Source organism: Falco rusticolus, chromosome 7, assembly GCF_015220075.1.
Source record: "Falco rusticolus isolate bFalRus1 chromosome 7, bFalRus1.pri, whole genome shotgun sequence".
Taxonomy (NCBI): Eukaryota; Metazoa; Chordata; class Aves; order Falconiformes; family Falconidae; genus Falco; species Falco rusticolus.
In genome coordinates, this window is record NC_051193.1 from 30,131,530 (window position 1) to 30,144,940 (window position 13,411).

Genomic DNA, 13,411 nt, shown 5'->3' on the forward strand with positions numbered 1-13,411 from the left:
TTTAACTGAGCCTACGTGCTCTCCCCCCTGGGATGCACGTTCCAACAATGCCAAGAAGCAGAGGACCAGGACAGCCAGCTCTGCCCTCACAGCAGAGTCAGACAGCAAAGGATTATTTCTTGGCATTGGGAGGGTTTTTTTTCATTTTGAAAATTAATTTGGGGATTACGGGCAATTATGCTCTTGCACATTAATTACTGAGATCTAAAATTTTCACATGAAGAAACAACACATGGAAATATTAAAGCACTCATCTTACGGACATGGATCCGAGAACTGTTTAATAGCAGTCAGTGAAGGGGTAACATTGTGCTTTTAATCTACAGTTTAAAAATAATCATTTGTATATCTACTTAGTAAAACAATAAAATTAAGAACAGAAACTGATATTAGGAAACAGTGAAAATGTAATAATTAAACACATAATGCTTTTCAAAGCTATATACTTAATGAGCCTAAATAGACATCTATGGTTAGGAGGGTCTTAAAAAAAATAATAAAAAAGAGACTTATTTTCAATAACTTTTTTTTTTTTAAATGTCTACTATACTGTATGCCTTGCTTTGGTGTTCTCTCTGCTGCCAACTTAACGCTTTAACAGTATGTTTACACTTATGTTCTTTTCAAATGCTTGGCATTATAGTGAGATCTCATATCTTTCCTCAAATTAAATTTTGCTCCACATACTCCACATGTATACAGATGAACATCCATGTGCTGCTCCAGTTGCTCATTATTTGGGAATATCTGAAAGCAGACCTGGCATATAGTCTCTCCAGCTGATAAGTGAGATATCATATGCCGTACATGGTCATGTTTTCGGAAGTTTCCTTGATCACAAATGGAACAGACATACCTGGCCATGCCTTTGTGCATATCATTGTGGAGCCGCAACTGGCGCTCTCTTAAGAACTGCTTCCCACATGTCTGACAAACAAACTGTTTTTCCTTGGTATGAACGGTATAGTGTTCCCGCAAGTGGCACCGCTGATAAAATCCTTTCCCACAAAGATTGCAGAAATGCTTACGTCTGTGATCCCTCTCGTTCTCTTCCATCATGGAGCTCTTGAACAGATCTTGCTCCAGGCAGTTTGACATATGTTCAACCACTAGGTTTTCTGTTTCAAAACGCTGACCACAATTAGGGCATCGGAAAAGACAGGCAGAATGCTTGTATAACTGTCTTTTTTGAAGGCTGTTCATTTGGAAGTGACCGTCCCTGAAGTCCTCTAGCATCTCTGCAAACATCATGTCCCTTATTTCCGATTGCTCCTCAGGGTTTTCTTCCAAGTCCGTTTTCTCCTCAGAATTTCTGATACCGTTCATGGTCAGATCCTGGGGCTCTCCACAGGTCTGTGCATGATCCTGTAACTGCTTGCCTTTGACCAGTATTTGACCGCACTTGCCACAAGCACATATATTTTCTATATGTTTGGATAAATAATGAGAGGACAAATCTTCCTCGGTGATTGTTAGCCCACAAAGTTCACAGGGAGCGTTCTCCACATCTTCCTGCGCTGAAGGAGCCTTCCTGTTAAGGTGCCGCGGACTTTTCAAACACTTTCGTTCGTCATCATCCATGGACAAATGGGGTTTTAAGGTCTTCCGAGCATTTCTCTTCTCTCTGATCTCTTCCTCGACATAGTATCTGTAAAGCGGCTCTTCCTGTTCATCATCTAGGTCGTCATTGTCAGAAGACTCATTGCAGTCTTTATCTGTCACCTTAATAATATTAAAATCCTTCAGCTCATCTGCAGGATTGTCCTCTGGTTCCATCTTGATGATAATCCTCTTCCTTTCAGGGGCTCTGCTTCCTTCTTCACCTGATGTCTCGGAGGCAACTGTGCTGCTTTTTCTGCTCGTGATGTTTGACACAGGAGACGAAGAATCATCCACAGCTTGGCTCGAGTCCCCCTTGTATTTTTCTGTTTGCGTGGAGATTATTTTAGAAGTAGAGTCCTTTTCATTAAAGTCTATTTTTTCAGCCCCGTAGTACCTGGCACTTTGGTAGGAATGCCTGTTAGTGCACGTTAACACGTGCTCATCCAGTAGCTTTTCACAGCTAAAACTAAACCCGCAGCTGTCACAGGTGAAGCTTCTTCCAAAACGGCGCGAGTGGGACACGCGCTCTTTTGTGTGAGAGAATTTGGACGTGGTGCTTTTTTTGCAGACATCAAACAGTTGTTCGGGGAAGCTGCTTAGCTGCAAAGCTTCTTCATCAGGCTCTTTGTTATGGGATGTATTTACTGTTGAACTTGGCGGCTCCATGCCCCACCTGTTTGCTTCGCTGCCATTTCTAGCCAGCGTGTCTTCATACATTCTCACGCCAAATATCATTTTACTATTCTGGGTGCTAGAAGCAGAAGATGAACATTTTAAACTAGACGAGTCTGTATCCTGTATATCTTCTAGACATTCAGGTACGTTATACAGCTGTAAATAGTTCATGGCCACTTTAAATTGCTCAAAATTGGCAGGGGCTGTCATAATTTTTCCTAAGTACATGAACTGTAAAATAAGATCAAAGCACTCAGCGCTAATCTTCATGTTGCTTAGATTCAGCTGGGCTGTAGTGTGTTGATGGTTCATAAAAAACATCCTAAAATAGGAGCTGCATGCAGCAAGGACTGCTTTATGTGCTTGAAAATAAATATCATCAATAGCGATACAACAGTCGCACAGAAAGCCCCACTCTCTTTGGTTGTTTAGCTGCTGAAGGACATAGTTGCTGTGGCTGGTTCTTGCCATCTTGTACTTCAGTTATAGTCCTGCATAAAGAAGAAGGCATTTGTTAAACCACGAGCACAAAAAGGAAAACCTACTTAAACACAGGGAGGAACTGCCACCTTTTTCCTCTCTAGATCTTCCCATTCTCACCCCGTTTGCAGCACAGCTTCCTGTCCAGAGATCTTTGCTGGTAACTACTCACGAATATTGATGCCAGTGAAAACATCCGTAATTCCATGTTCTCACCACTCAACTTACAAGACTAGTACACTAATAAATATCACCACCACACGTGTCAATCAGAGCAACCCTGCTAGAATAGAAATTAGCAAATAGATCTCAAAGTCCTACAGCCAAGATTTTTTTCAAGATATGAATTCTGACCGCAGAACTGCAAAAGCTCCACAGGGCAGGCTTCCGTAAGGTGGCCCCAGGACAACACCTATACAAGGTAAGCTGACTGTAAGGAACCACTCCTGAGTCTCAACTTGCCTTTTTCACCTGTCAGTCCAACGGACGTATGATGCGACACACACTGGAAACCAGGCCAGGCTCAAACTGGTCTTTCTCTCCCCATTAAAGGAAATGGAGAAGACACATCAGTGGAGCATCTGCAGAAGCTACATCCCCACACTTTTTGCTCTTTAGAGCAGCTCAGGGATGGCCTCCAGCTTATCTGCAAGGTGTCCTGCAAAGCCGGAAGGAACTGCAGACTCGGATGCATTCTGAGAAGGGCAGGGCGGCCGGGCTGCTGGCACGTCCCCCAAGGACGCCGGCTCAGGGTGGCCAGGCTAGCAGTGCGGCAGCCGCAGAGGCAGGAAGCGGTGCATGCCGTGCCGCCAGCTCTCAGCACCGCTCCTTCAGCGCGCTGGCATCTAACCGAAACGTGCACAGGGGAGACCGGCCAACGTCAAACCCAGCAAGGGCGAGCTGTGAAGGCTAGCGAGCCAGAGCTGGCACCACAGCAAAGTGAAGCCCTGACAAAGGCCAGAGGGGAAGGTCTGAGTCGCTGAGGTTGCTGCCAGTGAAAGGTCTAATCTGTCCTCAAGAGAAAAGAGGAAGAAAACATACTGGTTTGTGTTAACAAAAACATCCAGAAGAAACGTCTTGCACACAGGAGGCGTGCGTTTGATCTACAGAAGATAAACTTGACCAAGTGCGGCCAGATTCAACAGCTAGTCGCTACTCACTTCAGAAAACCTTCACTGAGACATAATCTGTACTAACTGCACAGGGAGGGGGCTGAGAAACCAAAAGAAGGTATGAAGAACACCCTAACTGAAACGAAAACCTACAGCAATAAATAACGAGCATTCTTAACATTTTGAAAGGTTATGGCAAACAATGCCAGTAACTGTAAGAGATTTGTACAAACCAAGTACAGGCTAGCAAACAACATACGTTAAATGGCATTTTACAACTCGATGAAACGCATGGATTGATTTGTAACCATCCTTTCAACTGTCCAAAATTTAAACAAAATACATACACAAATGCTCCCTATTTCTTCTTATTCCCCCAACAGCTTACATCTCCTAGAGGCTGGGAAACGGATGGAGAAATTAAATTCCACAGTGTTGAATTCGCAAGTCGCAGGTGTTGCCTGGCTTGCTAAGTAGGAAACCCGGTGTTAAGTCACTGTTCTTCATTCCACGGAAGACTGCCATGGAAAGGAACACGGTCAAGCTCTCGAGACCAGAACATGCTCACCCCACCTACCAGCCTTCCCTAATACAGCAGCACCTACTGATCACCATCAGCACAGGACCTTGTCCGGCAACAGGAACCTTTAGATTTGGGCTGAACTACACTGATGATGAGCATCTGAATGGCACCATCCACACCTAAAACTCAAGCCGAGCACCCTGCCGCAATTCTCTGACCAGTCTGGCCCAGTGATGTTCGCTGCAGAAACACAACTCATCACATGGAACTCATGTAATGGCTTTCTTACCAAACTGCAAAAGGGGGGCTTTGAAACTAGGAGAGCCTCTTGAAACAGTTTCACATCTTTTCTACAGAAAATCGATTATTGTCCAAGTCACTGGGTAACTTCACTACGGCAACGAAGCTGGGGAAGGGTCTGGTGCACAAGTCTTATGGGGAGCAGCTGAGGGAACTGGGGTCGTTTATCCTGGAGAAAAGGAGGCTCAGGGGGGACCTTCTCGCTTCCTTCAGCTGCCTGACAGGGGCTGTAGGCGGGTGGGGGTCAGTCCCTTCTCCAAGATATTAAGTGACAGGACAAGAGGCAATGGCCTCAAGTTATGCCAGGGAAGTTTAAATTGGGTATCAGGAAAAATGTCTTCACTGGAAGTGTGGCCAACACTGGAACAGCCTGCCCAGGGAGGTGGCAGAATCACCATCCCTGGAATTGTTTAAAAAAACACGCTGATGCGGTGCTTAGGGACATGGTTTAGAGGTGGACTTGGCAGTCCTGGTTTAACGGTTGGACTTGATGATCTTAAAGGTCTTTTCCAACCTAAATGATTCTATGATTCATATGTTTCTGTGAAAAATAACAAAGCCCTCAACATCAAGTAATAACAAAAGTGCATTTTATATTCTTCCAAGTGCAACGTACTTGGGATTTGAAGCAATTCCTTAGGTGCTTAAATGTAATTCAGTATACCATATCAAGTACTAAGAACAGCAGCTGCACAATGACAAAGAATTGACTTCAACTTCCACATTGTAAGGGCAACAAGAAAGTGAGAAGACGCAGTCTGAGACACCACAGGCCTCTTGGTGTGAATTGCCATCAAGACAAGAAAAGTCTCAGGATAGCTCATTTTTAATCTCGTGCTCATAAAGTGTCAAGTTTCAGTGTAAAAAAAAATTCAATAAAACACTTAAAAGTTCTCCATTGTGTCCTCCAATAGCAAAACAGCAGTACAAGCAGCAATCCTGTACCAAAAAGGTGGTCACAAACTACCTGCACACACCTGCAGACTGGGGCATTTCCAAATGGTGGGAACAATCTGGCAGCCATTGGACTGACCACAACTCACCTTTTCTAAGTTTCCTTCTTCTTTGAAAAAGGTAAAAGATACTTCTCCTTTTGCCAGAGGAACTCCTGCAGAGCTTTCAGCCACTGACGTGACTCCCAATAGGCAACAACGACCCCCGGGCAATGCCTGTCCCCTGCCACCACTTGGGGAAAAACCAACCAGAGCACCAGGTCACTTGACCAGGATGGCAAGGTGCTCAGATACGTACCCAGCCTCTACTGCAGTAGTACTACATGTAGGTATTAAAAAAAGAGTGTTTGAAGTTATTTATGTTAATGAAAGTACTGGCATCCTCCCTCTGGATGCTGTTATCAACCTGCTGGATGTAACTATATATTTACAGCTGCCAACACTTCCCACCATGAGCGCCCGTGTTGGGCTATTTAAAACCTTGACACATTTCAACCAGCAGCGGCAAAACTTTCCTTCTGAATTGTCTGCTTTGGACGGATGGGGTTTTTTCCCCTCCACAGAAAATTTCAGTCAAAACGGTTCCAGAAATGAAGCTAAGAAAAATCTTTCGTATGTACAGATCATCACGTTTTCTTTTAAAAATAATAAAAGTTTCTCTTCCAAAATCTTTGAAGAGAGATTTCACACAGGAGAAAGTGCTGTGTCTTGGATATGTCGTCGCGATATAAAAATCTGCCTGACTTTGGCGAAGCTATAAGCTTGAGGGGGAGAAGATAAAAATTACCATTTGTTCGCACTTGGGACTTTCGTTAGTTACTAAAATCTCAGATTACAGCCTCACTGAGAACATTTCACCCCCTTGCAGCTCCTTTGTATGTGGGGGCCTGCCCGAGCCATCCCACCCGTGGCGAAAACCCCCTTTTGCACAGAGCTCTGCCATCGTTTTCACCTGCAAGAGGGTAGACTCAGGCTGGAAACAAGGAAGAAATTTTTTACAAGAAGTGGTAAGCGACTGGAGCAGGTTGCCCAGAGAGGGGGCAGATGCCCCATTCCTGGAAACATTCAAGGTCAGGTTGGATAGGGCTCTGGGCAACCTGCTCTAGCAGGTGTCCCTGCTCATTGCAGGGGGGCTGGACTAGATGGCCTTTAAAGGTCCCAACCCAAACCATTCTGTGGTTCTATGTGCCACCTCCACAAAGACACGAACTGGTAACAGGGCTTGCTGGGGGTTGCTCCGTACCATAACTTGCCGCTGGGTTTTAGCATCCCTCCTGGTAGCTGGATGGAGAAGATGCCCAGCTGCAGCTGATGAGAGCCAGCTCCAGGAGAGGACTTAGTGAAAGCACAGGAAGATTAGGAAATGTAAGAAGGATGTGAGGGAAAACCTCTAGAAGTCAGGAGAGCAGGGAGAGGCAGGCTGGGAGTTGGACTGCTGAGCTGAGAGGAGGGAAGGAGCAGCGGGAATAAAAAGTGGGTTAAATGAGGTTCTACATGGTGGAGGGAAGCTGCCTGAGCAAGGGGCTGGGAAGAGCCAAGTTGCAGGGGCTAGGGCAGATGGGGTAAAAAAAAAAAAAGACATGCTTTTACTGGGGAATGGGTGGTAAACAATTATAGCATTCACCCCTTCAGAGCTGGGTGAGTTGAACCCCAAATTCCCAATTCGGCCATCCTTTTGCCATCATGGGCTTGCTGACAAACTCCTTCCCACCAAGAGCAAGCTCTCAAAAGATGACAATTTACCATTATTTTGTTTCTTTAATTGCTCAAATGGCAGAGATCTGCATTTATCACCCATGTGGGTGGTTCAGTAACTACAAATTATTTTTGAAGTCTGCTTTGGAAAGAAGCAGAATAAAAACAGGCTCTTTTTACAGAAAAACCATGGTTTCAAAGTTAGAGCACATACCCAAGAGATGCCATAATTAATGCAGGATTAATTCTGCTGCCGATTTATGTATACACCATAATACAGCCTTTCAGCCCTCTTACCAAAGGTTCCCTTCCTTACCCAGTGCATCCTCTGGATCTGTCCAGGCATGGATCTGAGCAGCAACAACACAAGATCACTACTTATTCAGCACAGCATTTAGGGGATGAAGAAGTGAATGAAAGAAGGAGACAACAAGGACTCTCACAGCAACAAACACTGCCTTGGAGAACAGCATCCCACCGCCATCGATGCCAGGGCAAGTAATTTCAACCTTTTTTAAGAAGTCTGGCTTGTATTTTTTGGACATCCAATGTATGCACACAGGGAAACACCATCAGCAGCAACTGAGGCCAATGGGAGCTATACTCTGCATGTATTCATCTTTGAAAAAAAATCGAAGTCCTACACAGGCAAGTTTGTCAATCCAAAATTTTTTAAGTATTTCTGATCCTCTCTGACTCTTTTTGATTTCAAAAAGAGGAAAAATGCCAGCCACTTGGCCGATGGACTAGCACACTACCTTTGTGAAGCACACTGTGGTCACAAACGTCATGAGGCCACAAGGAACACAAGTAACTCCATCTTCAGCAATGATCATCTGTGCTGTCCACACAGCAATGGGCCATGATGCAAGCAATCCTGAATGATGCAGAGGTGTTCTGAAAAAATATGCTAGACAAGCATCTAATAGGAAGATGAAAAGTGAAGATATTTGAGTCAGGTATTTTTACTCTGATTTTCAAACTCAAAGTCTCCATATTAATTTTATTTTCCTTCTTCCCCCCCCCCCCCCCGCCACACTTTGATTTGAGCTGTTTTTCTGCCACCAGATTTTTTCTTTTGAGTCACCACTCAGATACTATTACTATTCAGATGTTACTACGAACAAGGTAAGCTGCACTATTACACTAACCAAACATGTTGTTTGTAAGTCTTGTTAACAAGAAAGAGCAGGTATGTACTATAGTATAGCTCCATGCTTTTTTTTTCACTTCCTCACATTCAATATTTTCTGAGATGTTCTAAAACTAAAGTAGTAAAAGTCCTCAAGCAAAGAACTTTTGCTAACTTCTCAGTCTTTATAAAAGACATACCACAAAGTTCAGAACTTAGCAGCCTTTCGGCTCCTAAAATTAGTAGGTGGTTTCCAAAACCCAGCATTTCCACTGCTGAGCAGGCAAAAATGGAGTGCTTACATGCTCAGTTACTGGCTGCTTTTCTTTGGAAACTAAGAGCAGGCTGGACAAAAGTATAACAAATGAGTGGAGAATTTGGTGCTAATAGAAAATGAGACTGGAAAACCTCAAGAAAACAACGCCCAGTTATTCAAAGAAACAAGCACGTGGGCAGCAGAAAGCAAATTCCCCATCGCAGTCTGACGCCATACCCCACCCTGGCACGGGTATTCTCCTCCCTAAAGGGTTACTTTGCCTCTGCAGGCCAGATCCACCCAAGATTCCCAAATAACAGCACCTAGATGCTTCGGAGAAAATTCTACACGACACATCTAAATCCTCTGTGTGATGCCTGAAAAGTTTAGGCATTGGGCTAGTGCATTGACCACGGAGTTGTCAACAGGCTACAGCTTTTATCTAGACATACTCAATAGGAAGCCACTGAGATTGCTCTGGGACTGTATAGTCCAAGATGGTGCCTCAGTTTACACAAACTTTGCAAAAACGGCAAAGAACTTGGGGCCAGGTGACCACCATCCACCTCAACAGTGGATATGGATAAGATGCAGTTCACGTTGCAAGTGTAGCCTTGATCATGAATTAAAATAATGATAGGAATTCCATGTACTACCAGGGAAAATCTAATGAAGCTCCATTGTTCAGGCTACGGAGGATCGAAGGTGTAATCCACCCTCTTCCCACAGCCCTTTCCATCAGCTGCCTTCAGGCACACTACTTGTGAAGCCGTTTCCAATGATGTGGATACTCATCTTCAGACCCATCCTAATGGCTGAATCAACTCATTTTTAAGAGATTCATGGCCAGTGTATGGAAAAAACTTTCAGCTGACACTTGGGCTAGATCTGAACCAGGGAAAGGTAAGATGCTCCACAGCCCCCAGCCACGAGCTGCCGGAGCCACTCGATCCCCAGCAGGCAGGTCTCCGCTGATTCAGCATCCACGTCCACAAATGAGAAACAGCAACTTAGCAAGTTATGATTCTCAGCTGCTAACTGAGAATTAGTTAAGATGTATGACATGTTCTTAGGTAAGAATACTCCTCAAAAGACAACGAATAAGGTGTCAGAAAAGCAAGAGTGAATAAATCAAGAAAACAGAGTTTGCACTAAAGCCCCATCTCAACTTCAAACAACTTCAGATCACATCTATAGCCTAAAAGTACCTGAGAGAGCTTATGCAATCTTTTAAAGCAACTTTCTAGCCACAAAGGATTACTCTGGAAAGTCACAGTTATGTTTTATCTAACACCTTTCCAGCTGTAAAAAGTTGTCAAACAACACGGTAATGATATGTTTAAAAGAAGCAATTAGTGGGGGAAAAAATCATGACACCCCATTCATGCCTTGCAGCAGAAAGATGAGCCTTTTTATCTACGCTCTCTGAGTTATACCAACTTTCAACTTCAGAAGGCATCTTGGTGGTTTAGCCAGCTCCTGAGACCCTCAAATGAAGACACACGTGCCTTCCAGGAAAGCATCCTTTGGCATAACAACTTGCTGGATGCACATGAATGAGGCACAGTACCTTGTCACACAGCTTAGCCTACGGCTTTTGTTGACTCTTTCTGGTCTTAAATGCTTCACATTTTACTTGCAGCAATAAAAAACCCAATAACAAAGTCGATAAGGTATTCATCCAATCAAACAGGTTTTATACGGGGGGAAAAAAGGCAACAGCCAACTAATTCTAGGGAGTTTTGCAATGGCACAAACATGCACAAAGAAAAAGTTACCGGACAAATTTGAGGATATAAATGGTCTTCATGCAAATTACGTCAGCTGTTGTGCCCACAGGCTGTGTCTGCAGCAGAACTCTTTGGGTGCTGCTGTTACTGTGCCCATGCAGAGGCAGGGCAGGATAACCCAACCACTGGGGAGCCACTGGTCGAACTGAAAAAAGCACACATGGCTTCTCACGCTACATGCCTGTGGGGTCCGGAAGGACTCCAGTGAGAGGTCCAGCTGTATCAACTAAGAGAAGGGACACCGGGATTTTTATAAGGGAACACTGGTTATCGCAGTCCCATGCGGCTATTTTGTTTCCATACAGCAGATAAGGGGCTCTCCACTGTCCCGCAACAATGGGAAACCGTGAAAGAAGCAATTAACCTCATACACTCAAGGAAGAAAGCATCTAAAGACCAAAATCGCTGGTTGGTATGAGCACTATGAGCACTCTTAACGTAATTGCTGCAAATTCCTGTGCCAGTGACACAATGGTTGCATCTGATGCAGAAGAGGCTTGTGCAAGCAGAGCTGGAGCATCTGTTAAGTCTGTGATCTTAAGTCTACAGAAAACTTTCCGGCTACTAGGAAGAAGGGGCTTCTATTACTTCTCCGAGCTTCCCACGCAGCACTAACCCATGCCTTCATCACCTCAATCCTCCTGCAGCCACCCCCCTATCCACGCAACCCCCCCACCGGCTGGTTCCTGGCTACCTCAAACAGCAGCAGAGCGCAACGAATACGACTCGTTACCCCTCAGGTTTTCTGGCCGCTCATCCAAAAACCTCTCCGTAACCTTGTCATCTTGCTACGCTGCTGCCGAGGATGCTGCCACCACCAACGATGGGCCGGCGGTCCCCAGGGCCAGGTGGCCACAGCCTTGACTTGTAACTCAGTACTAACTGACAAGCCCGCATCCCTCCTGCTCCCAGCTGCTCTGTGGGTTTTTCCAAGAGCCGTAATGAGGAATGTTAAACAAACACCTTTAATTAAAGGAATGTTTGTTTAATGTAATTAAACGCCTAAGGAAGGCCAGGCTGTGGCAGCCCCGGGAGCGCTCCGCAGTATGTGCTGTACCTCACCATCCCCTAGCGCAAGGGAAATACTCGAGCAAATGACATAATCTGGCAGTAAATACCCAAATATCAAGCAGCATCCAGCCCCTGCTATCCGTTTACCAATGCCTACGTGTCAAGAGGAGCCGGCACTCATCTATCAGCCGACAACCAGGCCAAACTGGGGAATCCGAGTTACCGAAAAAATCCTGGAAAACAGACAGGAATAACCCCCCCTGCCCCACGCCCGCGGCCCCCTTCCCTCCACCCCTTTTACTACCTCTCTATCCGAAGAGGGGAGCGGAGTCCTTTGAGGAACGAGACTTTCCGCACCGCTCCCGGAGCGACACTGGGGTTGTTTTGATGTGACAAAACTACTCCCCTTCCTTCCCCGCCGCCTCCGAGGCGATCCCGTGCGCTGCCAGCCCGGAGTGAAACCCAAGTCTCCTGCCTGGCAGGGTGGAGCATTCCCGCCGGGCTGCCGCTCCGCTCGGGCTGGCGCTGAACTACTGCGACTCGCTCGAACTTCGGGGGGTGGGGGCGGGGGGGCTGGTTTTTTGGTTTGGTTTTTTTTCAGAGCAGAGGAGGAGGACGCGGGGCTCGGACCCGCCGGCCTGCTGGCGGGGGGGGTGGTGGGGGTGGATCGGCGGCGGTGGCGGCGCTGGCACCGTGGAGCGCGGTGCCGCCGAGCCCCGCAGGAGCGCGGTGCCCCCCCGCCCCCCCCGCCCGCGCCTCCGCATCCCCCGCCCGCGCCGCTTCCGCAGGGCCCCGCCGCCCGCAGGTGGAGCGCGGCCCCCGCGCAGTGCCCCGGGAACCGCGCCGGACCCGCCGCCGCGGCGCCGCCGCTCGGCCCCCGCGTAGCCCGGGCGGCGCCGCGCCGTGCCAGGCCGCCGGGCGCAAGGTCACCGCGGCGGCCGCCCGCCAGGGACCGGCCGCGGCCGGAAAGCCCCTACCTGGCAGCGCCGCGCCCCCCCCGCGCCACTATGGCGGGCCATGCCGCGCCGCGCCGGGCCATGCCGCGGCCGGGCCATGCCGCGGCCGGCGCCGCTCGGCACTTCCCACCTCCCGCCGCCGGCGGAGCTGCGGCCGCCGCGCCGCTGCACCGCCTCCCGCCTCCCCCCCTCCCGGCGCCCGGCGGCGGCCCCCGGGGACGGCGCCGAGGGGCGCGCAGCCCCGCTTACCCGCGGCGCGGGGCGAGGCGGCGGGGCCGAGGGGGAGCTGCCTGCGCCGCTCCCGCTGCTGCTGCCGGCGCGGCTGCAACAAAGGACTTCCGCCCCGCCGCGCCTGCTGCTGCCGCAGCGCCGGCTCCGCCGCGACCGCACGGAGCCGGACCCCTCCCCTCGGCGGCCGGCGGCTCCCGGCCCCGCCGCTGCCAGCGCTGCTGCGCCGCCGCCAATGCCGGGGCCCGGCGGGCGGCTCCCTGCCGCGCTCCCCTCTCCTCCCATGCCGCCGGGGAGGCGGCGGGGCCGGCGCGGCGCGGCCCGGGCTGGCGCTGCCGGCGCCCCCTCCCCATGTGCCGCAAGCCCGGCCCCTCGGCCTCCCCCACCCCCACCCGCCCGGCGCGCAGAGGGGGACCTGGAGCAGGGCTTCGTCCGGCGGTGGGCGCCCGGCCGGGACCCCCGGGGCCGACGGGGCAGAGGCAAAGCCGCCCTCCCCTCCCCGCAGCCGGCCGCGGTCGGCGGGAACCGGGCAGCCCCGGCTGCCGGCCAGCGACTGAGCCTCGGCCCCGCCGGTGGCGGCTTCCTCGGAGGAAAGAGTTGCACCACACAGTACGCCCCGTTTGCTGCAGTTCCAGCGGTAGCATCCCCGCCTTCACTCCTGGAGTTCTGCGATGGTGCAGGGCGCGCAGGGGCTGGCA

At 49.0% G+C, this 13,411-nt stretch overlaps 1 protein-coding gene across 9 annotated transcripts; it reads right to left on the bottom strand.

Annotated features, from left to right (window-relative positions):
• Positions 1 to 250: 250 nt before the first annotated feature.
• Positions 251 to 13,411, bottom strand: ZBTB1 (zinc finger and BTB domain containing 1). 9 transcript variants are annotated; one of them, XM_037394891.1, is made up of 3 exons: positions 13,129 to 13,410; positions 8,099 to 8,262; positions 251 to 2,768 (listed from the first exon to the last, which is right to left on the bottom strand). In XM_037394891.1, exon 3 carries the CDS (start codon positions 2,746 to 2,748, stop codon positions 613 to 615), a length of 2,136 nt encoding a protein of 711 aa, XP_037250788.1. In that variant the 5' UTR covers positions 2,749 to 2,768; positions 8,099 to 8,262; positions 13,129 to 13,410; the 3' UTR covers positions 251 to 612. The 9 variants fall into 9 exon arrangements, with proteins under 9 accessions (XP_037250788.1, XP_037250786.1, XP_037250785.1 ...); XM_037394889.1 differs by lacking the exon at positions 13,129 to 13,410 and adding an exon at positions 12,735 to 13,000; XM_037394888.1 differs by lacking the exon at positions 13,129 to 13,410 and adding an exon at positions 11,677 to 11,762.